This window comes from Eutrema salsugineum, unplaced genomic scaffold (genome assembly GCF_000478725.1).
Source record: "Eutrema salsugineum unplaced genomic scaffold, Eutsalg1_0 scaffold_15, whole genome shotgun sequence".
Classification (NCBI taxonomy): Eukaryota; Viridiplantae; Streptophyta; class Magnoliopsida; order Brassicales; family Brassicaceae; genus Eutrema; species Eutrema salsugineum.
Window position 1 is genome coordinate 4,987,030 of NW_006256867.1, and position 24,658 is coordinate 5,011,687.

The 24,658-nt window shown below is 40.4% G+C and overlaps 2 protein-coding genes across 2 annotated transcripts; one reads left to right on the top strand and one right to left on the bottom strand.

Annotated features, from left to right (window-relative positions):
- The first annotated feature begins 7,731 nt into the window (after window positions 1-7,731).
- Window positions 7,732-9,865, top strand: LOC18022165 (stromal cell-derived factor 2-like protein). The gene is made up of 6 exons (XM_006405045.2): window positions 7,732-8,164; window positions 8,367-8,507; window positions 8,793-8,933; window positions 9,180-9,229; window positions 9,323-9,452; window positions 9,551-9,865. The coding sequence occupies exons 1-6, from the start codon at window positions 8,054-8,056 to the stop codon at window positions 9,635-9,637; spliced, it is 660 nt and encodes a 219-aa protein (XP_006405108.1). The 5' UTR covers window positions 7,732-8,053; the 3' UTR covers window positions 9,638-9,865.
- An 8,955-nt stretch (window positions 9,866-18,820) lies between these two features.
- On the bottom strand, window positions 18,821-20,686 carry LOC18022166 (U-box domain-containing protein 7). Its single transcript, XM_006405046.2, has 2 exons — window positions 20,085-20,686; window positions 18,821-19,667 (listed from the first exon to the last, which is right to left on the bottom strand). The coding sequence occupies exons 1-2, from the start codon at window positions 20,663-20,665 to the stop codon at window positions 18,821-18,823; spliced, it is 1,428 nt and encodes a 475-aa protein (XP_006405109.1). The 5' UTR covers window positions 20,666-20,686.
- Window positions 20,687-24,658: the final 3,972 nt, after the last annotated feature.

A 24,658-nucleotide genomic window follows, 5' to 3' on the forward strand; every position in this document is an offset into this window, starting at 1 on the left:
CGAGTCTTAGCTGAGCGATATCAACATTCACTAGACAAAGTGAAAAGAAAGCTAGATGATGTTTTAAGTGCTCTCTTAAAATTCGCAGCACATATTGAGAAACCTGCAAGGGATAAGTTCACAAGTGCTAATCTTTTTTTAGTAGATGATAACCGGTATATGCCTTATTTTGAAGATTGCGTTGATGCTCTTGATGGCACACATGTGCCAGTTCCTCATCCATCAGGGAATGTAGAACCATTTAGAGGTCGAAAAGGAGAGGCAACTATGAATGTGCTTGCTATATGTAATTTCAATATGAAATTCATATATGTTTATGTTGGAGTTCCCAGGAGAGTACATGACACAAATGTGTTATCATTTTGTGTAATATAAAAAGCTTCTTTTCCATAAATTTTGTTTTTTAGTGTCAAAATTAATAATCTGAATAATATATAGTTATAAATATTGTTTAGATTAAGAAGTAATATTAATATAATTAATATTAAAACTAAAAAATATAATTAGATAAAAACATGTGTATTTTAGTTATTTTTTATTATAACATTTAGATATAGCTGTCAATTTAGATTAAAATAATTTAGATTAAAATAATCAAACAAACAAAAGTTAATATAAATGAATCATCCAAATGAACAACTTAAAATAGAAACGAACACCATTCAGATGGATCAGCCAAATGAAACATTTAAATGAACCAATGAATTATTTGAATGAACCATCTTAATGTAAATATCAGACTAGAAGCATTAAAAAGTTTTGTCAGATTGGAAGCATTAAAAATTTTTTTGCCCCCTTAAACCCTTGTAGAAAAAAAATTTGTTTAACTTAATTTTTCTTAAAACAGAATTGAAAAAAAAAGTGTCCAAAAGTTAAAGAAAAAGAAACTAACAACCACGTGCAGCTACAGACGCTAAAGAAAATGGAAGGAAAAAATTATAAAGTTGCATTAAAAGACCTAGAGATATCTATACGCTCAAAACAATCCACTTTAACTCATCTTAAGGAATATTAGCCCCTAAAAATTATTTAAACTTACCACCCTGAAGTGTTTCATTGGCTTCAACTCAGGCCCAACTCTGGGACAAACTAACATAGCCAAAATAACTGGTTTCAATACCTTTTGTTGGGGATGAATTCAATCTTTTTTACGTGGATGAATCGCGTGCTTGTACATAACGTCTATGATTTATTTGTAAGTACGTCCTCCTTAGGCCAAATATGATACGTATTGGACCTCCAGCCCAATATAGCCTAAGCTAATAGCACCGGGCCTCAAATCCATTAGAATTCAAAAGATCCGATACGATAGGCCATCTGTTCCCAGACTCCTCGTGTCTGACAGTGCATATCATACAGTCAGAAACAAGGAAATTGGAAACAGAGTGTGCAGGAGGAGGAGAGACCACATTCTCTATGTCCTATACCTAAGCTCGGTGATCCGGAAGATCATAATATAAAGAAAGGGATATAAAGAAGTGTGGTCCGCACAGGAACCCGGAGAGAGAAGTCATCCATTCTCGGCAGCCCAGTCCCAGTATCGAGGGAACCTGGCCAGGTATGGGTAAACCTTCTAGGCGGGAACACTATTCAAATTTCCCTTTATTCGGCAAAAAAATATGCTTTAGTCTGATTTAGTTACCCGTACTCTTACAAGCCCACGAGATTGGCATTTAATGCATCTACCTTACGTGTGTCAGGTGACAGTGACCTTTCGCTAAAGCCAAGAGGAAAAGCAGAGGTTCAGCATAGTCCCATACCGCATCTGAACTGCCGACCCAACTCGTACACTGGAGACGAAAGGGACACGCCAAGGAACGGTCTCGCAGCAGGCAGAACACGCCAAGAAAAGTTGGTGACACCGTCAGAAGCATGACGCCATCACAAGATTTGAACCCAGTCAAGTCGGATCAAGGGCTGACCCACCCGAATCATTATCCATGGATCGATCCAGTATATTAACCTGGGTCAGGTACTCTCTATAAATATTTTGCTCTTTCCCACGGGAAATGGGTTCAAATCTTTATTCATCTTAAGTCTCACGATATCTCTCAAGATACTTGAGGTTCTTAAGTCTAGGCACTCGACACTTTTCCGATCACTTTTTCGGTCATCCCGCTTCATTCCTCCTCCACGACGGTTCCTAAACCGTGGAGATTCTTCACCCACAAACTCTTCTTTTCTTCTCTTTCCACCTTAAAAGACAATTTCCATTCAAAATCCCAAGCTGATCCTACCTTTCTCAAGGACTCTCGGCCTAGTTTCTTCCTATAGTTTTCTGACTTCTTTCTGCTCTCCGATTAGCCCTTTGGTGGTCTTTTGAGCTGTTTTCTGACTTGAGCGTCAGAGAGCCTTAGGAAAACACACATGCATCGTGTTTTTCGGACTTTCACGTCTTTTATATTTTGCAGAAGACTTGCCCCTACTCAAGGACCAAAAATTCCCTAAACAATTTGGCACTAGAAAGAGGGGGGGGCAACATTTTCCTGTAAGGACGATCACAGCCGAAAATGACCAAAGAACGCCAAATGACGAGAGCAGACGACAACAGCTCACTGGAGAATGACACCATGGAAAGAATGGAGGGGAAAACATCTGTCGGGCCTAAGGACCCACCACGTTGTTTTTGGGATGAGCAGAAGTAGGAGAAGCGTCTCAAGCTGCAAAGCGTGGAGGAAAATCCCCGACTTAGGGAGAAGGTGAACCAACTCTCCCACCAACTGGTTTTAGCGGAATCCATGCAGAGGTTGCCGTCAAATCCGGAAGTCTAGAGGCCACCACGTTTGATCTGGGGAGGATTTCCTAGCGCGTTCACAGCACCGATTCAAAGCCGAATTCCGCCAATACCTCGTAAGATAAACCAGATGATGTCGACCTCAATACCGTATTACACGCAAGAGGCGTGTATCTACAAGAGCTTCAGATCCAGCTTGGTTGGGCCAGCGTTGGATCATCAATCTGCCCAAAGGACAAATCCTGTCTTTTGCGCAGTTGCACGACGTCTTTGTACAGAAATTTTTCAGCAGCAGAGCTCCAACCAAGGTGTCAGATGACTTAAACGAAGTCGTCCAAGCCTCAGGGGAAACCCTAAGAAGCTACATGACGTGATTCAGTATCGACATTGTCATGGTACCCAACTGTAACGTTTCGACCGCACTTTCCGCTTTCAAAAGGGGGCTCAACAAGATGGGCATTCTGTACCAATCGCTCACAAAGTTCGCTCTCGTCTCCATAGAAGATTCAATGTTGAAAGTTAACGCAAAAATAAAAAAGATGAAAGCCGAAGGAAGACGGTGGAAGCTGCGGGGAAACGTGACCGAGAAGACAGTCCCATAGCGAAAGGAGCGAGAGGAGGAGAGATTCGTGATGGACCAGAGAACGAGGTTACAAGGACCACCACGACAGGCAGGAGAACAGAAGAAACGCCGGAGAAAGCGTATATGAAACAGTACATCTGACGGAAGACTGTCAGAGTGACTAGGAGGAGGGAGACCCAGAACCCTTGACTTTGATGGAAATGAGAGTAGATATTCTTGGAGTCTCATTGGTTTACAACCTTAGAGATCAGGGGGCCAAAAATCCAGTGGTCCCAGAACAGAAGGTAGGACGAGATGCCACATGGAAACGGGAAGTGGTGCGAGTTTGACCATAGTGAAGGGCACTCAACGGAAGAATATATTACCCTCCGGCTGGAAGTGCAAATGCTCCTTAAGAAGTGTTATTTGAAACAGTTCCTTTCGGAGAAGGCGCAGAGGAACGTGGAAAAATTGACTGGCACCCAGGCGACTGGGGGTAAGAAGATGAATAAAACCACACCCCCGAGCATAAGCAGGTGATCAATTTCATTGCTGTCAATGAAATGGATGACCTAGGAGCGTTCGCTTCCATTAAAGGGGAATCAGATAACATCAAGCCTCTGCATGTGGTGTTACCCCGAGGGCAACTGATCATCTTCGACACTGCAAGGGGAGAAGGGGGTTCAACCCATCAAATGAGGCGTTAATGATGACCCTACACATCTCAGAATATCTGGTAATAAGAATCTTGATCGACAATGGGAGTTTGGTGAATTTGTTGTTTTACCCTGCGTACAAAGGGATGGATCTCCCGCCGGGGAAGATAATTCCAAGGATTACTACACTGGTATGGTTCAACGGCGACTCTACCAGATCACTATGTGACATCACATTACCCGTGTTTGCTAACGGGATAACCAAAAAGACGACGTTCATGGTGGTAGATTTCCCTTGGGGATACAACGCCCTGTTGGGAAGACCTTGGATTCATTTTATGGAAGCAGTGCCATCAACTCTTCATCAAGTGGTCCAAATCCCCCAGAACGATGGAATCGGAGAGGTTCGAGGGCCACCGCACGTGACTCAGCTGCCGGCGTCGGTGCAAAAAGTGTCTGTAGATATGGTAACCCCAGCGCCATCATTAAACTGGAAAACTTGGCCTAGAAGCGGAAGCAGTAAAGGAAGGGTCTCAACCAAAGCAGAGGACCAGGTGAACCCCGGAGGAGACCCCGGATCTGGTGGATGAGCTCATGCAGAATCTGGACATAACATGGAAAGACCCACGAGTCACCGAGATCTTGACCCACAGGAAAGAGTTGCAGATATTTATGGGAAAAACTGGTGCATTCAACAGAGAAGAGAAATAGGAAACGAAGAGAAGAAATTGGAGAGCCAAGAGGTGCTTGTAGAGCTTAAGGCGCATCTACTAGCGCGGGCACTGCTCACACGGCCAAAGAAAAGGGAGCCACTGAATTTATTCCTAAAGTCACAGAAAAATCGGTTAGCTCGGTGATGACCCGGAAAGACAAAGGAAGGGCGCTACCAGTGTGTTTCACTAGCAAATTGCTAACAGGGAAGGAGGTGGGCCTGAGCCAAGAAAGGAAAATTAATCTAGCTATAACATCCGGATGCAGGAGAATGATGTCATACCTTTACCAACACCCCGAGACAGTGATCACTGAAGAGCCAGTGGGGAATGGGGAAATACCGCTGTCGAAATGAGCGAGTTAGCAGACTTGGCGGAAGAGTCGAGGAGTTAAGAATCAACTATGCGGTACACAATAACAGGGGGCTATTTTTGCCAAGAGAATTCACGGAGCCTATAGCGTCCGACTCGAACCTGGGAGTGTTGGATTCCATCAGCAGACCCAACACAGTGGACACCTACGGCGAAGTCATTCGAAACCTGCTCTCACGTTCAATTTTATCGTTATTTTGAATTATCATCGCTTATCCCTTTCGGTGAATGCAAGAATGTCCTGTATTCCCGAGGTCCAGGATCACCCGGGAAGGTTGAAACCCTTGTTTTAATGAATGAACATTATTGGTGTTGTTAGGTGTGAAGGAGGCATGAGAAAATACATTAGGAAGGGCGAATATGAAGATGTAGGATGAGAATGAGGAAGGACCGAGTAGCAAAACAGCATGAAACTGAAGGAAATGGTCTGATGAATCAGACATTGAACCTTCGGACCCATGGTCTCTGGTCATTCCACCCACGGTGTTTGACTCAGGCATCACGTCATTCTCCAGGTCATCTCGCCTACGGCAAATGACTCAGGTGTTACATATTTCGGACCCACGGTCCCATATCATTCCACCCACGGTGTCTGACTCATGCATCGCATCCTTCTCTCGAGTCATTTTTCCGATGGCGAATGACTCAAGCATCGCGTCCTTCGGACTCACGATCCTAGATCATTCCACCCACAGTATTTGACTCAGGCTTCTCGTCCTTCTCTCAGGTCATTTTGCTTATGGCGAATGACTCAAGCATCGTGTCCTTCGGACTCACAGTCCCAGTTCATTTCACCCACGATGGTTGACTCAGGCATCACGTTCTTCGAACCCACAGTCCTAGGTCATTTCACCCACGGTGTTTGACTCAGGCATCACGTCTTTCTCTCAAATCATTACGCCTACGGTGAGTGACTCAGACATTGTGTCCTTCGGACCCACGGTCCCAAGTCATTCCACCCATGATGTTCGACTCAGGCATCGCGTCCTTTTCCAGGCCGTTTTACCTATGACAAGTGACTCAGGCAACGCCCAATGAAGGGGGAAAGCATTTGTTCCCAGCAAGGATAACTTCCACTTCATGGGCTAGCTTTGCTAACCCGCGAAATGGTGGGCAAATTGTTGGGGATAAATTCAATCATTTTTACGTGGACGAGTCGCATGCTTGCACGTGGCGTCCATGGTTTTTTTGCAGGTACAGCCCCCTAGGCCAAATTAGGACACATATTGGACCGGAGGCCCAATACAGCCTTAGCTTATAGCACCGGGCCTCGAATTCATTTGGATACGGGAGATCCAGCACGATAAGCCACTTGTTCTCAGACTTCTCATGTCTGACAGTGCCACATTGTTAGAAACAAGGAAGTCGGAAACTGAGTGGTCAAGCAGAGGAGAGGCCACATTCTCTATGTCTTAGACCTAAGCTCGGTGATCCGGAAGGGTCGGGATATAAAGAATTTTTGTCCGCGCAGAAATACAGTGAGCAAAGTCATCCATTCTCGGCAGCCCGATCCCAGTATCAAGGGAATCGGGCCAGGTATGGGTAAACCTTCAAGGCTGGAACACTATCCAAATTTCCTTTCATTTGGCAAAAGGAATATGCCTTAGTCTGATTTAGTTACCCATACCCTTATAAGCCCACGAGATTGGCATTTAATGCATCTACCTTATGTGTGCCAGGTGACAGTAACCTTTCGCAGGAGCCAGGAAGAAAAGCAGAGGTTCAGCATAGTCCCATACCGTGTTTGAACCCCCTACTCGACTAGTACACTGGAGACGAAAAGGATGCGCCAAAGAATGGTCTCGCAGCAGGCAGAACACGCCAAAGAAAGTTGTGAGACCGTGAGAAGCATGACGCCATTACAAGATTCAAACCCAGTCAAACCGGGTCGTGGGCTGATCCACCCGACTCATTATCTACGGATTGACCCGATATACTGACCCGGGTCAGGTATTCTATATAAATATTTTGCTTTTTCTCAGGAGAAATAGGTTCACATCTTTAGCCATCTTAAATCTCATGATATCTCTCTAGATACTTGTGGTTCTTAAGTCTAGGTACTCGATACTTTTCCGGTCATCCCGCTTCATTCTTCCTCCATGGCGGTTCCTAAACCGTAGAAATTCTTCATCCACAAACTCTTCTTTTCTTCTCTTTCCACTTTAAAAAGCCCATTTCCATTTAAAAGCCCGAGCTGATGATATATTTCTCAAGGACTCTCAATCCAATTTCCTCTTATAATTTTCTAAGTTTTTTCTGTTCTCTGATTAACCTTTTGGTTGTCTTTTGAACTGTTTTCTAAATTACGGAAAGGTTTTGAAAAATATATTTTCATCATGTTTTCTAAGCCTTTATATATTTTTTATTTTGTAGGAGACTTGCTCGTACTCGAAAACTGAAAATCCCCTAAACACCTTCAATACCCAAATGAATGGTCCAAAGTATAAAAAGTTTGGTGTAAATTACATCGTTTAAAACGTAATAAATAACTATAATTAAAAGAGTATTTTGTTTTTTGCCAAAAAAAAAGAGTGTTTGTTTATTTGATGTCGAGAAAAGTGTGTCTAGTTCAAAAAATTAAAAAGCAATAAGCATTCGATTTTGCCTGCACCCCGATGCGCCATTCATAACGCGCCATTTCATCAAAACTACACGTGTAAGATTATCATTTGCTCCCTGAGCGTAAGCCTGCGTGTCAACATAAACTGCAAAACTTAATGAACATAATAGTAGAAGACGACGACCCTTTCTCTCAAAGCCGAGAATCGAATCGGCAAAGTTAACAGATTCGGCGTACCATCTACTTGTCTCCGGCGAGATCTCGATTTGATCCTTCACGGTGGCGTCGACGTCCGGGCAACAACAAGCTCTCTCGAGAAGAAAGCCGCCATCATCATCATTGTCTTCTTCATCTCCTCCTCCTTCCTCAGCTTCGTCTGTACGAACTCCTTCGGCGAGGAAAGCGAGTCCGGAATATCCATTTTGGCAGCAGAACTGGTTTATCGGTCTGCTCTTCTTGATGGCTTTGGGATTCTTCTGTCTCGCGATCTTCCTTTACCTAAGCCTCGATCCGGATTCCGGCTACACGACGTCTGCCTCCGCCGCTTCCTCTGGTAAAGAAGGTGTCGAGGTGTGTGTTAATCGCATTACTTTTCGAAGTCGCTAATCGTTTTGGATTGCGACGGACGTTGATTTATGTTTAAATTGTAGCGATAAGGTTTCGAAGATTTTGTTCGTGTATTGATTTTGCTTTCGATTCGAATTGAGTTTGATCATCTCCAAGAGATTTGATACAGAATTTTGAACTCTATGTGTTCGTCCTGGTGTGACAGATTACTTATGGTAGTGCGATTAAGCTGATGCACGAGAAAACTAAGTTTCGATTGCATTCTCACGATGTGCCGTATGGATCCGGCAGTGGTCAGCAATCAGTCACTGGGTTTCCAGGCGTCGTTGATTCCAACAGCTATTGGGTAACTTTCTTCTTCCTCGTATTGCCTTTGATTCTTATTTCTGCTTTAATGGTAGCTCATTTACAGAGGATCCTATATTATCATGTTACAACAAACATCAACCAGCATTTGTTAGCGTATAGATCTTTTCCTGAACCAAAGAAACTCTTGCACATGCTCTTTATACTGTTCATCTCACACTTGAAATCTAATGTGATTTGCTCTGGTGGAAATAAACGTTGGAACGAGTTATGGTGGAGTAGTTGAGCTGATGCATTATTTTGTAACGGATGTTTCCTTTGATAGATCGTTAAACCTGTGCCTGGGACAACAGTCAAGCAAGGTGATGCGATCAAGAATGGCGCAACCATTAGATTGCAGCACATGAAGACCAGAAAGTGGCTCCACAGTCACCTACATGCATCTCCTATATCAGGGAACTTAGAGGTTAGTATTGTCTTCCACTTAGTGTAAGTGCAACATACTTTTTATATTCCTTATCTGCTAAACGTGGATGTGAAAGATCTATTTAGAGTTTTAAATCAAACATTAGACTAGAGAGACTGCTAGATCGTGGAACTCAGTAGGGTGGAGATATTTTGTCACGGGTCTATGTGGATTGCGAAGTTCTATGCCGGGTTCAGTTGGTAGTTGCATTGTCCTTATTGCTAAACCCATTTTTTCTCGGTGCAGGTTAGCTGCTTTGGAGATGATTCAAATTCCGATACTGGGGATCACTGGAAGTAATAATCCCCAAAAGCAAATTTGATATCTATCTGAATATAAGTCTATTCACATCCACCTAAGAGCTCACTCAACTTACTATTTGCTTATAGGCTAATTATCGAAGGGAGCGGGAAGACATGGAAACAAGACCAAAGAGTCCGACTTCAACATATAGACACTAGTGGCTACCTCCATAGCCATGACAAGAAGTACCAACGTATAGCTGGTGGTCAGCAAGAGGTCAACTAAAGCCTGATCTCTTCTTGTCTAAGTCTTCGAAGATGATTGAAACTCATGCTTTAGATAATTATCCAACAAGATTTGACGCATTTTTTCAGGTCTGTGGAATCAGGGAGAAGCGGGCGGATAACGTTTGGTTGGCAGCAGAAGGAGTTTACCTTCCCCTCAATGAGAGCAGCAAGTAAATGTGAAATGTGTGTTAACTTCTCTGGAGGACTTTGGAATCATCTTTTACTCTCTAAACTCATAAACAAGAGAAATAGAGTTATATATTTTGCTGATTTTCAAGATCGAGAATACTTTTAGTCGCACGAATATATATTGTTTTGGTAGATGTTGTCTTTAAGGTTTTGTTGAGAATAACCATGATTTTATGAATCAAATATACCTTAACAATGAATGATTTCTCACACTCCTCACGACTCGTCTGAATTTGATTTAACGATCATGCTCACGAGTTTGCGTGTTCCCTAAGATCAATGTGATCTTAGATACCTCTCGGTAAGACTTGACTTGAGCAACTAAACCCTAGAAATGTTCTTACCCAAATCAATCGATAAAGAAGAGGGCTATTTGTTCTATTGTTTTTAATAAAATTACAAAATTTAGTAAAACGATTTCGAATGAGTTCGTGTATGGAAATTCAAATCATCAAATTAGCACACCTAAATTGTACAAACTTTTTTAGCAACCATTAGATCGGCCGTTTTCCCACAACTTTTTTAATAAGAGTTGCTAAATCATTTGTGACCCTTTCTTAAACTTTGACAAACACTTCATAAACCTAAATTTTGTGGTAATTTGGTTTCCTGTTTTTATCTTGATGATAATTTTAGTAAATATATGTAGAATATGGCATCTTGAAAAAATCCTAACATATATAATTTCTAATGAAATACATACACCTTTTTATTTTATAGTATATGATCCTCATAGTTAATAGGAATAAATAAAATCGACAACCAGATTTTTAGTTGGTCCGCACCGACCTCATGGACTTGTATGCATATTCGTTCATCATCAGTTGTAAACAATATAATTATAGAGACATGTTACATGTAATCGTTGATACCCTTGGTTCTCATCATCCATCAATAGAAAATAATACTAAGAATCATAAGGGCATGCCAATACAAAATATGCAATCAAAAATTCTTAAGTTGCCACATCATTTATGAAGCTAATTCCGTAAGAAAAAGAATACTAACTGTCCGAAGAGATCTTTCTTCTTAGGTTCATTACGATCCATACACGACCTACGACTTTTATTACTAATATACTTGTATGTCACCTTCTTGGTCTCATCTCATGAATAAGAATAACCATTCCTATCAATATGTTGCTTGAAACCTCAAACTACTTGCTTCTTCAAATGTAGCTATACTTTGAGACTTTATTAAGTAAATAGAAGATCAGTTCATCAGTAAATCAAACGACAATACAAGTAAGCGAAAAACTGTATATATAAGAAAAGAAATACAAGAAAATTACGTCCTCGCTTAAATCGTTTAGTCTCGTTCTTTTCTCTTTCCCTCTCTAGGTTTACCTTGCTGGATTTGAACCAAACTTGGAACATAATTGAAAAATTTTGCACTCCCTGATTTGTTTATAACTTCTCGTTCTCCAAAATGAAATTATTTGTATACTCTCCAATAACACAAATCATATTGTTGACGGTATTATCTGTTTGTCCGCCGCTATCACAACACACAACCACTTTCTTCTCCTCGTCGATGAATAAACTTGCAGTACCAGACGAAAACTGATGATATATAGACTTGGATAAATCTATAGCTAAAAGTTTTACGAAAACTGATGATTTATAGACCATTTGGATAAATCTATAGCTAAAAGTTTTCTCCACGACAAGTCTATGGTCTGATCAATCTTACCATTGGTCGTCACCCATATATCCATCTTGGATAGATCCCACTGATGTAACGGTGAGAGTTTCTCTTCTCTAACGGTTGATAGAGAGACAGTCGCACAAGAAGAAAATTCCTTAAAAGGAAGAGAGACGTCCAAGTCTCTCTGTTTTTTTTTTTGCTAAGCATGTTAATATCATTAAAATGAAAAGAGATTTTACAAAAAGCAGAACCTAAGCATGTACAACCTTGGCAAAAAAGAAATAAAAAAACAAGGAGGTACAAAAGGATTTGGGAAAAAATTGGAGAGCCCCAAAGTCACCGAAGCCAAAAAGACATCAAGTCAACAAAGTGTCTTCTATGTCTTCTCGCGTTGATAAAATTTCTGATCTCTCTGTCAATAAGATGGTAGATTGCTTCCGGAGTGAGAGAGATTTGGTTGTGAAGGACGTTGTTATGCTGTTTCCAAAGGTGAAAGATCGTTGCTTGGACCACTAATCTTCGGAGAAGAGAAGGTGTGAGGCGAGAGGAGACTCTGATCCAGGACAGGAGCTCATCCCAGTTGGTGCAAAAAATAGGAGGCGGATTGAATCTAAAGACAACCAGCCGCCACACTTCAGCACTGTAATCGTAAGTTAGGAAAAGGTGATCTCTGGTTTCTACTTCAGTCGAGCAAAGGCAGCAATGCGAAGGAATATTCATGCCCCAAGAAATCAGTCGATCTCTAGTAGGCAGGCGATTTTGATTGGCTACCCACATCGTAAAAGCATGCTTAGGGATGAATCCCTTGAACCAAATGAGAGGAGCCCAATCCTTCTTTGCATCTCTTGGTCTAATGGCATTCCAGGTGTTTTTAGACGAGAAAATCGAACCACCCTTGCCATCAGCAACCCACTCGAAATAGTCATCCATATCCGAGGCCTTAGGCACTTGCACAGATGTTAAGTGCGCATGAAGAAGAAGAGCTTCGTCTGATCTAGGGAGAGCTAAAGACCATCTGTCGTTCCGAATTGCTTGGGAAACCGTGGCATCGATACTAATCCTGAGGCTTCGAGGACCAGAGGGGCCTATGAGCTGCAGAAGAGAACCAAGCGGCGTCCAGTAGTCAAACCAGAAATGCAGCCGTCGACCATTTCCTAGCGAAGCTCTGATGAACTGAAAAGCTTCACTTCTCAATTTAAGAAGCATTCTCCATATCCAGGAATCATTCGGACTTTCATCAAGAGCCCAGAAGCTCTTCCCCGCTAGATTGTATCTTTTCTGCCATGAAGCCCAAAGAGAATCATTATCTGAGAATAACAGCCAAATGAAGCGCATACACAGAGCTCTGTTCCAGACGGAGAAGCGCCTAAGACCGAGTCCTCCTTCATCTTTAGGAAGACACACCACCGACCAGGAGACTTTAGTTTTTTTATGGATTTCAGTATTACCCGACCAAAGAAAGCGAGAGCAAAGAGACTCAATCTTACGAATGCAGCCTAGCGGTAACATAAAAGTCGAGATCCAGAAATTGACAGTTCCCGAGATAACCGAGGCAATGAGCTGAACCCTTCCAGAAAATGATAGAGTCTTCACTGCCCAGCCACAGAACCGTTTTGTGAGTTTATCCAGGAGAAGCTCATATTCCGAGATACGCAGCTTGCGAGACATAAGTGGCAGACCAAGGTACCTGATAGGCAGGGTTCCCAAAGGAAAATTGAATCTCTCAATGGCTGAGGCTTCAATAGGATCCAGACCCGCAAGATAAAGATGAGTCTTCTCAGCGTTTAAATAGAGGCCAGACCAGCTAGCGAAATCATCAAGACACTCGTTAATACCATGGAGGGAGGCTCAGGTCCCATCAAAGAAGACCATAACATCATCCGCGAACATCAAGTGAGAGACTTTCAAATCTGATGTTTTCGGATGATAAGCTATATAACCAGAGTCAAATCTCGATATGAGAAGCTTGGACATGACTTCCATGGCGAGCACGAAGAGTTATGGAGACAACGGGTCTCCTTGCCGGATTCCCTTAGTGCTTGAGAAGAAACCCGCCGATGAACCGTTAACTGTGATTGAAAAGGATGGCGAGGTTATGCACTCAGCAATCCAGTTAACAAACCTGCTCGGAATGTTTAGAGCTTTGAGAATAGCAATGATGAAGTCCCAACGAACAGAATCAAAAGCCTTACGCAGGTCAACTTTCAGCATTGCACGGGGTTGTATACCTTTTCGGTGATAACCATGAACCAATTCTGTTGCTAAGAGGACATTTTCAGCAAGAAGTCTTCCAGGCATAAACGCGGATTGGAAAGGGGATATCACCTGAGGCAAGATGCATTTGAGGCGCTGAGCCAAGAGCTTGGAAACCACTTTGTCTATCGTGTTCAGGCAGGAAATAGGCCTGAAGTAAGTAGTGCGAGCAGCATTTGGAACTTTGGGAATCAAGATCAACGATGTGGCGTTCCACTGTTTAAGAATGCGACCCGACCTCAAAAATTCCTTAACCGCCTCAGTCACCTCTGTGCCCACAACTTCCCAACAGCCAATGAAGAACTCGGCAAAATAACCATCTGGTCCGCTCGTCTTGTTTCTCGGAAGGGAGAAGAAAGCTTTTTTGATGTCATCGTCTGAGAAATCCTGGACCATTTGATCTTGCTGATGCGAGGAACATTTAATTGGCAAAAGCAGGTCTAGATCCTCTTGAATAAACATAGGGGGATCCACCTGGCCTCCCAAAAGGTTAGAGAAATAAGCAATGCAGTGATCGTGGATTCCTTTCTGGGAGGCTATCTGAGAGCCATTCTCATCTTCCATGAAATGGATGTGGTTAGCAGATTTTCTAGAGGCTGCCATACGGAAGAAGAAACGGGTGCAACTGTCACCTTGCCCAAGCCAGGAAATTCTTGACCTCTGAAGAAAGAAAGCTTCCTCGGCCTGAGATAGGATATGCCATTGCTACTGATGACGAAGCTCCTCAACAGCATTTGTAGGCGAGGGATCAAGGAGCATCCTGTTTTGCGAGCGCAGCATTTTCTCATGGGCGTGAATCACCCTTTTTTCCAGGCCCGAATAATTGTTCCTGCTGAAAGATTTGATGATTCTCTTCAGCTTCTTAAGCTTGCTTGAAACCCGAAACATAGCTGAACCCTTAAAATTAATGGAATGCCAATGATTGCAGATGAGGTTCTAGAACTCAGGATTCTGCAGAAGAAAGTTATAGAACTTAAAGGGGGATTTCTGATTTACCGAGGGAAGCTTAAGCATTACTCTGGCACAGGCATGGTCAGAAAAGTCAGGATTATCAAAATGAGCATAGGAACTAGGGAAAGTCGATGACCAACAGTCATTTACAAGGACCCAGTCCAGTTTTTTTGCAACAGGCGAGCTTCCTTTTGTTCCACCAAGTAAAGGTGCTGCCTCTGAAAGTAAGGTCAGAAAGATCAGACTCCAACAAGCATCGCCTGAAATCCCTAGTTCTCTTGTCCACATTTAGGCTGACTGCTTTGGAGTGCTCGGTTGGATGAAGAACTTGGTTAAAATCGCCCATAACAATCCAAGGCTTGCCAGAAACTGCATTACTCTTAGACAACTCCACTAACTCACTCCTCAAATCCATTCTCCCATCAACCTGATTAGAGGCGTAAACGACAGAAACAACAACCGCGGTTTGATAGTTTGGAAGCTCCACAACACAAGACACCATCTGAAGAGAGCTCGAGATAACGGTGGCCTTGACAGACGGATGCCAGACGACCCAAATTTTTCCCAAATCCGAAAATATATAATTATCCGAGGAGGACCATCCAGGCAACAGATCACTAATAAACTTGTGATTCTTAGGCTGCTTGACATGGGTCTCCAGAATGCCGCCAAAAAAGGGTTTATTCATTCTGCACCACTTCTTAAAGCCCTTCCTATGACTGAATATGTTAAACCCGCGGACATTCCAACAAAAAAGGTCTGTACACATAATTTAAGCTGATTTGGGGCCCTTGCCCCTGACTTCCTTCGTACCAGTCTGCTTTTTCTTCGACTGTACCATTTTCCACATCTTTTCAACCACTAGTTCACCCTCTTCAAGATCGGACTCAGCCGACTGAACATCCGAGGAATCATGTTCAGCATCCGAAGTGCAGCTGCTTTTACGGCTGGCGATAATGTCCTTACCCTGCTCATTGGGGATGGCAGGCTTTGAGGAACTAGTTTCACCTTGAACAAAGTCTTTACCCGACCCCAGGAGACAAACAGGCAAATCAGAAACCTGGATTGAAGGTTGATTCGGTATTGCTCTGTACTCCAGAGTCACACGCTGTTTACTCTTAGACCTGCCACGGCGAGTTTTCTTCCCCTTGGATAGCTGAGATGTACCTTTGGGACAGGTTTCCATGTTATGCCCAGATGAGTTGCAGGCTTTACAGGTTATGGGAGCTCTTGAGCATCTCTTCAGGCTGTGCCCTATCTCTTTGCAGAAAGAGCAAATCGGAGGCATCCAAGGACTGGATACCAAGATTCTTTTTATATCACCTGAGTCAAATTTAACGTTGACTGCCTCTAGGAGCGGTTTTCGCGGATCAATGATCGTAAACACCTTTGCGACTTCTAAGTTTGTTTTGTTTGCAGTGGTGGGGTGAAGGTGCTTTGGATCTCCAACTAATCCGGCGATTTCATAGAGACATTCTTCATTGAAGAACTGGAAGGGGACCTCACGAAGCTCTAACCAAATCGGGGCAGAATTCAGCTCAGGCTTCACGGGAACGACACCTGGCTCCCACTTAGCGACAAACATGGTTTGTCCTTCAATCTGCCACAGACATTGATTGATGACCCTGTTCCTAGTGAAAGAGTTGGGAATCCTGAACAGGTAAGCATTTCCGGGCATCTTCGACACAGAGATGTCTCTATACTGCTTGCTCCAGATCCCATTCACAATGTTATGAACCGTTCCCTGCGACGGAGGCTCAGAGTAGAATTGTCCTAAAACAAAAAGTCCCACGATTTTTTTGTTTCTCTCGATGACCTTGTTTGGAATCTTCAGACAGACTTCCCCGCTTGGGAGAGTGAAAGATTCACCTTTCTTCTTAAACTGCTTGGATGATCCTTTGACGAAAGAATTCCAGGTGTCAGCTGGCGATGGGGACTGCTTTGGCTGAGAGCGGGAAGACGTGTCTATATCAGCGCAGGCAGAGTCAGCAGTAGCCTTCGAGCCACTGACATCGACACTAGGGACAGCTGAGGATGGAAACTCAGGATCAGCTGAGGCGACAGCGATCTCTGGGACTTCAGATCTGAAAGAATCCAAACTAGGGTTTGGCGGCAGCACAACAATCGAGACTGCGGCAGCTTCATCCACCAAAGGGGGGAGAGCTAGAGGATCCGACGGAGGAGCCACCGGATCAGCCTGAGACTCATCTCCGGGGACAGATCCAGGGGCCGACGACTCAGGCGAAGAAGAGCCGAGACCCTTTGCAAGCGGGGATTTCTTTGATTTCTTCTTGGCCATGAGGGAAGGAGGAACCACCAGGGGGGCAGGGAAAGGAGGCCGACGTCCGGAGAGACGCCGGCGGTCCGCCGCCGGAGGCGAACGACGGCATCTTATCGCTTAAAAGTTGCACTTTTAGGAAAGAGAAAAAGAGCTTTTTGATCCCCACCACTTTATGTAAATAAAATTATTATAAAATGTTGTAATGAAAGTCTCTCTGTTGAAAAATCAAAACTTAGTAGATAGTCATCGAAACTAAGCCAATAAGTATTTCCTTTTAAAGAAACACCACGAGATACTATCATGAAGTTGGCATTGATCTCAAGAAATCTCCATGAGGCAGAACTAAAATCATATATTTCAAAACACAACAATTGGGTGGTTTGTGTCGATATTATTGCGATACCTCAAGAGTTTTTAGCTACGACAAGATTTGTTGTTTACGGTTACATGAAAGATGCATGTTCTTAGAGGAGAAGTTCCAAAAATGGTGGAAGTGGCCAATGAACTAAAGAGATCTCCTAAAAACACTTCTTCTTTCTTTTCCTTCTGGTGAAAGCCATCTCAACCCTGCTCAAGACATATCTTCCTCTGTCCTCGCAAACCAGACTTAAACGCATGTTCTACGAAATGTTATGGGGTTATTTACAAGTCGTTTCATTTATTAAAAGTTTAAAGATTGGAGCAAAACATGATAGATTCTATATATGTTTAATTTGTATTATAAGATCATCAGGTTTCATTTCTCTTTAATAGATTTGTTAGTTCCATTTAAGCAAGTACAACCTGTACTGGTTTTATGCGTTTATGGTAGATTTTCCTAGATAAAGCATTCTAGGACCGGACCAAGAGAAAATACACATTTTTGGTATATATGTGTATATTAGGGAATGTATCACACATGGAAAGTTGGAACGGATCTTAACTAAGATATAAATAATATGTGCTAATTCTTTCATTGCCAATTAATTTTGAATTGGAAACTAAAAATCTTAACAGGAATATCCTAATTTCGCTGTCCCACTTCGTGGAGCCAGGAGATGGTATCACAATATATATCTGCCACACTACGCTCGGAGACCAAATGTGGGGTTTTGAAGGCTTGTAGCTTTAGAACCACCACAAAATAAATAAAATGTGACCAAGTGCGAGTCTGTGACGTAGACCTACAAGGCGTGGCTTCCTTCTTGTCTCTATGAAATTTATGAATGTGAGAATGCGACGATCGAGAGTCCTTTGTATTTTCCTCTTTCTGCACAACCTCGTGTGTGTCGGTGCGCATTTATATTCCAAACCTACTCAGAAAAAAATAAAATAAAATCTAGACCAGGGGTCTTAGTTAATCGCCTTATAATTAACAACCAATACTACCCTTAAATTGATTAACCAGAAAAACAAAAAAAAATATTACCCTCGAATAAACATTAGACATGTACATAAACGACAACTCTTTGGTTTAATTTCCAAGATTCGTCTTCTACGTTAGCCCAACAAGTAAAAAAAAAATTATAAACAAAGGAAAAACAAACAACGTACGAAAATGGTTGTCGGTTCTTCGCAAATCCCACGAGTGTGCAACGAACATTGGTACAAGAAAAGTCATTATATTTTAAAGGACGTTATTATAGACACGATCCACGAGTGGACCAATGCATGCTTAATAGTAATACAAAAGAAAATGAAATATAATGAAGAGAAAAGTATAAAAACTTATTGATGCATGTGAAGATCCCAATTATACTCTACGAATACCCCTGATCTTCCCCGTAATTACACTTGATGCCACTGTCACTGTGTCACAAACCTATAACCTAACCTTGGATAGAAAGTTAACTTCCTTACGTGGGTCTAACCTAATTCAAGAATGTTAAAACCTTAACTATAATTTAAAGATTAAACAGAAACTAAAATACTCTTATGTAATGTAATTCCAAGAGTACTATTTATATAAAATCTCTGTGTGAGTAATTCATTTTTTAGTAGAATTCCTAGTAATCAATTTTTATTCAAGAAAAGACTTACAATTTTTTTTATTGTGTTTAAAAGGTTAAGCTCTTTGTGAAATGCTGTGAAGTAATAAAGTCTTGTGGCAAATTAGCTCTCTTCACAATCCTCTTCATGTTGCTCTGTAAACTCTGTTCCACTAACTGCTTCACTGCTTTCCTCTCATCACTCATCCTAACCTCATTATCTCTCTCCCTACCCAAAGAAGAAGAAGAAAATGTTCCATAGATCGGAGCTGACACTTGCTTCCCTTTGTCCACAACTCTCAAGCACTCTAGTATCCTGGAGGCTCGCTTTTGCGCCAATGCGCTTCCCACAAGCGTAAGCTCAAGCAATGAAGATTCAATACCCGCTTCGATCATCGCTTTCCGGTCTCCATATCCCTTGTGAGCCATTAACATGAGTATGTAAATCGCTTTCTCTTGACATTTCTGTGCATCATTCCAGTTCAGCACATCAACCAATATGTGAAACGCTTCCGCCGCTGCTCCAACGGCTTTCCTCCCTTCAGGGACTGATACTACATTGGTTAAGATCGAGAGGATCCTCTCGCTCACTTCCATGTCTCCCAATGTTTGTAAGAGAAATGGGATCAGATTGGTTTCGAGGATGAATGAAACGTTTTGGTGATGGATTGAGAGGTTGTAAAGAGCTCGAAGAGCGTCTTCTTTAGCTTGTGAGCTGCTGTTTTCTTCCAGTGTTTTCACTAGGAAGATGATTGCACCCGAGGAACCGATGATTGGTTTGTTGGAATCCAACGCGCTTAATCCGAGAAAATTCGCGACGATTGCCTCCGTTATTGCTTGATTAGGAGGTTTTAAGGACTCGATTAGCTTCAGCATTTTGTGAATAGCACCTGCTTCAACAATGGCTGCTTTGTTCCTGAAAATATTTGCATATATGTCATTGAAGAGGAAAGATCTAAAACCCACAAATGATTGAATTAAATGCTTCAAGTGGTGATTCAGATGCTAGAAAGTGACTTATCAGAAGAAAACAAGTGTTTCAACTTTCACCTCATGAAGCAAAAAAAATCATTAGTGCATTGTAAATCTCCAAAAGAAGATCAAAATCTGAGAAATCGAAACTAAAACTCTAAGTAATGATTCAGATGCATAGAAAGTGACCTATCAGAGAAAACAATTTTTTTCTTAATTGTTTCAAAGTTTCACAACATAAGTAGTGCATTGTATAAGCTTCTATAGAAAGATCAAAGTCTGAGAAATCGAAACTAAAACTCATAATATCTAATTGAAATTTGTGATCCACAAGAACATGCAAACGAGAACGGAGACTTACGCATCGTTACCGATTCCGAGATTGAGAAGAGCATAGAGCGAAGAAATCTGAGAATCTTCAATCGATGAATCGTCGATCATACTAACAAGCGGCGGAATCGCACCAAGCATCGCGAGCGTCACTCTCGCCTCCGTGTCGTCCTTCGCTAACAACCTAACCTCACTCGCCGCCGCCGCCGCCGCTAATTTCTTCTCATCTCCACCGTCTTCCGCCGCCTCCGTTTGTAAATCCCTAACCACTCGTTTCATAATCTCCAGCGTTTTCCCTTTCTTCTTAGTCTCAACACCAGTTTCAATCACGGCTAAGTTCAACAGATCGCTTAGCTTCTCCGATTTAGATGCTGAATCGTCCCTTCCGATCGTTGCAGGTTTCGAATCGCTAATCGTTTTTGTGAAATAGGTTTTATCTTCTTGGAGGCCTCGCCGATAACGAGAGCTACCGCCGCAGCTAATAGCGTGGATGATCATCCTGCGGAATGCCGATCCGGAGGAGGAGTTCCCGGAGGTGGAGGAAGAAGAAGAAGCGGAGGGAATGCGGTGAAGGATGAGAGGATCGGCATTGTTCCGGTGACACTTGGCCATTATCGCCGATCAATTCTATAGAGCTTGAAGAGAGAGAGACAGAGAGAGAGGGAGAGTGAAGCAAAAGATTTGTTGTTCTGTTTTTATTTGGAAGCGAAAACAGAGGAAATTAATAATCTTTAGAGATTGTGTGATTTATTTTATTTTATTTTATTTATTATTGATCGTGTGAGAATTAAATTAATTAGTTTACTGACAATTTTCTAAGCATAAAATATCAATTATTTCATGAATCTACAGCTTTGTCCTATTTAGTAAGAATTGTACTGTGTATCACGTAATTATGCAACTCAATACATACTTAATAAAGAGTGTCATTTTAACAAATTTCAAAATTCAATAAAATTGTTTAAAATTCTATTTTATTCCTTATTAATACATTAAACAAATTTCCTTCTCTAATTAGTAATTATTACATTAAAACAGTAGGGTTAAAACTAGATTTAAAAGAAAAATTTTGCATTGAAAACATAAAATGCCACTCTTTATAAAACAAAAACAAAATGTTAAAATGCATTTTTTGTGAAACAGAAAAAATAAGAAATTGTTTTTTTGTTTTTTTTTGTTTTAAACTTCTACGAATTTTAGTTTCGCAAATTACTATCAAAGAAACCAATAAATGAAACGAATTGTTGTGGCTGACTCTATTGCCAAACAGGCTTTTAGAAACTTGGATGAAACTCTTCTTTATCATATAAAAGAAATGCACATTTTAGATAAGAGATACTAACAGTTAACGAAAAAGAAAAGAAAATTGACTAATACAATCTTGAGAAATTGCATTATATAACCATCAAATAAATTATAATTTATAAACTAACCAAAAAAATATTTGAATGTGATATTGTCTATATATTCTATATTAATATTTGTTTTGCCCTTTTTTCTTTTCTTTCTTTTTTCTTCTTCTCTTTTTTTCCCTTGTTCCCTCATGCAATCCACCTTTTTCGCTGCTGCTACACCACTATCGTTATAAACCTCGTCAAAGAATCATTGAAAAAATCTCAACTTTTACCAGACTATCTGTTTCTCATCTTGTTTCTTCTCACCTCTTCACACGGCGTTCTCCTTAGCTCATATGAGTTGTACTTTGATTCTAATTTTCATTTTTTTTTTTACTTTTGGTCAATTGTTTCAATCAAGTTGATTGGGTAGTTTTATGCAAATCTGAATCATTTTCAAAATTTGGAACCTTGAATTCGATTAATGCTTTTTAGATTTCGAATTACTCAATAAAATTTTGGGTTTAAGAGCATTGGAAATTTCATTATTTTGAGTCTATAAAATCAATGTAGCATAACAAGTCTATATAACATGTAGCATAGTATGACTATATGTATTAAACAATTTTCACAATATTTTTGACCCTAAAACACAAACAACTTTCACAATTCTATCAATCTAGTTTTTTTATGTTTTGATTAAAAGTGGACTTTATATGTTATTTATAAAAATAGTCTTGTTAACTTGGTGATGATACTATTTACGTTCACAATAAAAATTATTCTAAATTTGCTGATTAAAAAATAGACTTGTTATGTTATTGATAAAAAATAGACTTGATATGTTGTTGTGACACTATTCATATATGAAAAATTAAGATCATGTTAGTTTTTAAAAATTCAAATCATGTTGGATATGAAAAAAAAAATCTGTGTTTTTTCTATAGATATACAAGATTGTATTAATTAATAAAACGTGAATAATAGAGAAAATAAAATCTACGGAGTAACAATGTTTACTATAGACTATCTATATCTATATTTATGTGCTGAAAATGGTAAAAAAGTCTGAAAAGCATGTCAATTGTTACTTGCTTAATTTCTATAACATCATGGCTATATTCTTCATAGATGATTGAAACTTGGTTATTCACTTAATTCTCCCTATAATCTTTAATGTAGTGTTCACTTAATAGATAAATAAAATGCACATTTTGGGCCTGCGATTTATGTTTATGAAAGATTAAAAATACAGAATTTATCAAACAAAACATATGGAGAACAAAAAAATACACAAATAATGTTTAGAAAATAATGATTTGGTGTTTAAATCACACCCAAATCGCCTGGCCATTCAAGATATAGGATAACTGCATGGCACCTATATCATATCTCCATTCACTATTCTAATTAATAGCATTGATTCCCAACTGCATCATTTTCGAGGTCTGTCTTTTAGTACGTGAAAGTAAAGCAATAGAACAGGGTTTTGGCTTTAAACTAGAAATTGTATAACAATATTAAAAAATTAGTGTCCATAAAAAGAAAACATTTTACTACATTATTATTACTATTTTTTAATTTTACTACATCAAATATACTTATTTGATATAAAAATCTGAACATGGTCTACAAATAGTTTGAAACAGCGCTGTCAATTACACATACGAATCACAATCACACTTAGATCGAGTGGTATTAGGAGCCTTAGTGGGCTGTCCATAACCAGTAGGAGGTGAACATCGACTAGAACAATGTTGTGTTTCAGTATTCATCACTGAAGTTATGTTGCGCCAAAAAAAGGTAAAATGGTAAGACTCAATTGACAATTTCAAAACTATAGTTCTAAAAGAAAGAATCCAAATTGTTTAACTATAGACCAGATGTATCAGATTGTTTCCACATCAAAAGACACGACTGACATTTCTCAGTCACTAACTACAATAAGTAAGCTAATTTATCATTAATCACGACAATATTAACTTGATTAAATTATAAGACAAAGGAATTACTAACAAAAACTATAAGAATAAACAAAGATTTCAATGTCGGAAGCTATTACGGAGAAGGATCCTATTCAATTCTAGCGACAATAGAACGTGGTTAATTTATTATACCGTTTCTTTCATTTAATTTGTGTAATACTTTTTTCTTCTTAGTTTCATCTCCTCATAAGAAAATTAGATCTGTAACAAACCATATTGGTACCGTCCGATCTTGTAAGTTGTAACACATTATTTCAATGCTCCAAGTTTAATTTCAAATGCTTATAGACAAAGAAGAAGTCGGTGACTTAGGTCTTGTCATTGGATATTCGGTTTAGTTTGGTTTGTTTTTGTGGATTTTAAGCAGTTCGGGTATAGGAGTTTACAAACTGTTGGAGATAAATAACTTTTTTGGATCGTCGAATATGACACATATCAAGTTAGACTAGATGGTCATTTATCCTAAAAGCACACCATTTCGAGAGGATGTGGTTACGAAGCTGGGTGATCGAGCCTTAGGACAAATTAGGACAGACAGATCAAAGTAGATTAGACGATTACTTATTCTAAAAGCTTAGCACTTCAAGTGGGTGTGGTTATGAGGCTGGGTGACCGAACCTTAAGACAGGTTAGAACGGACATATCAAGGTAGATTAGATAGTCACTTATCCTAAAAACATACCATCTCAAGAGGGTGCAGTTACGAAGTTGGATGATCGAACTTTTGGACATATTAGGATAGGTAATTAGCCTCCACCTTCTCCCAGAACTGTGTGGGGAGTAAGGAGAGGAGTGGATCCTAAGCAGTAAGGAATACATTGCATCTAGCAACCACGACAGCTCGACTCCTAATTACAAGGAATTCGGGCTAGGTATATAAATCATTTAGGCGAGAATGGTTTTTTTAACTTAAATTTTTCCCGCCAATCGCCAATAAGAATATATTTAACTTTTTATTCATGTTCCTGACAATCTATGAACATGCATATAATGCCTTATGCTTACACCTGACAGGAGAAATTGACAATACTTTGGACATAGGGAAGAACAATATGAGAGATGCCCATACCTTGTTTAACATTATATTCTGGAAGGATAACAACACAACAAAGTGCGGTCAGGAAGGAGATACATACTACCAAAAAAAGTAGGTGAGATAAAAATCAGCAAATCCAAACAAGATCTAAATCTGACCCAATAACCCGACAACCAGGATCCGACCTGGTATACTAATCCGAATCATGTAAAACTCTATAAATACTTCCCTTCCGCCAACAAAGAAGGGG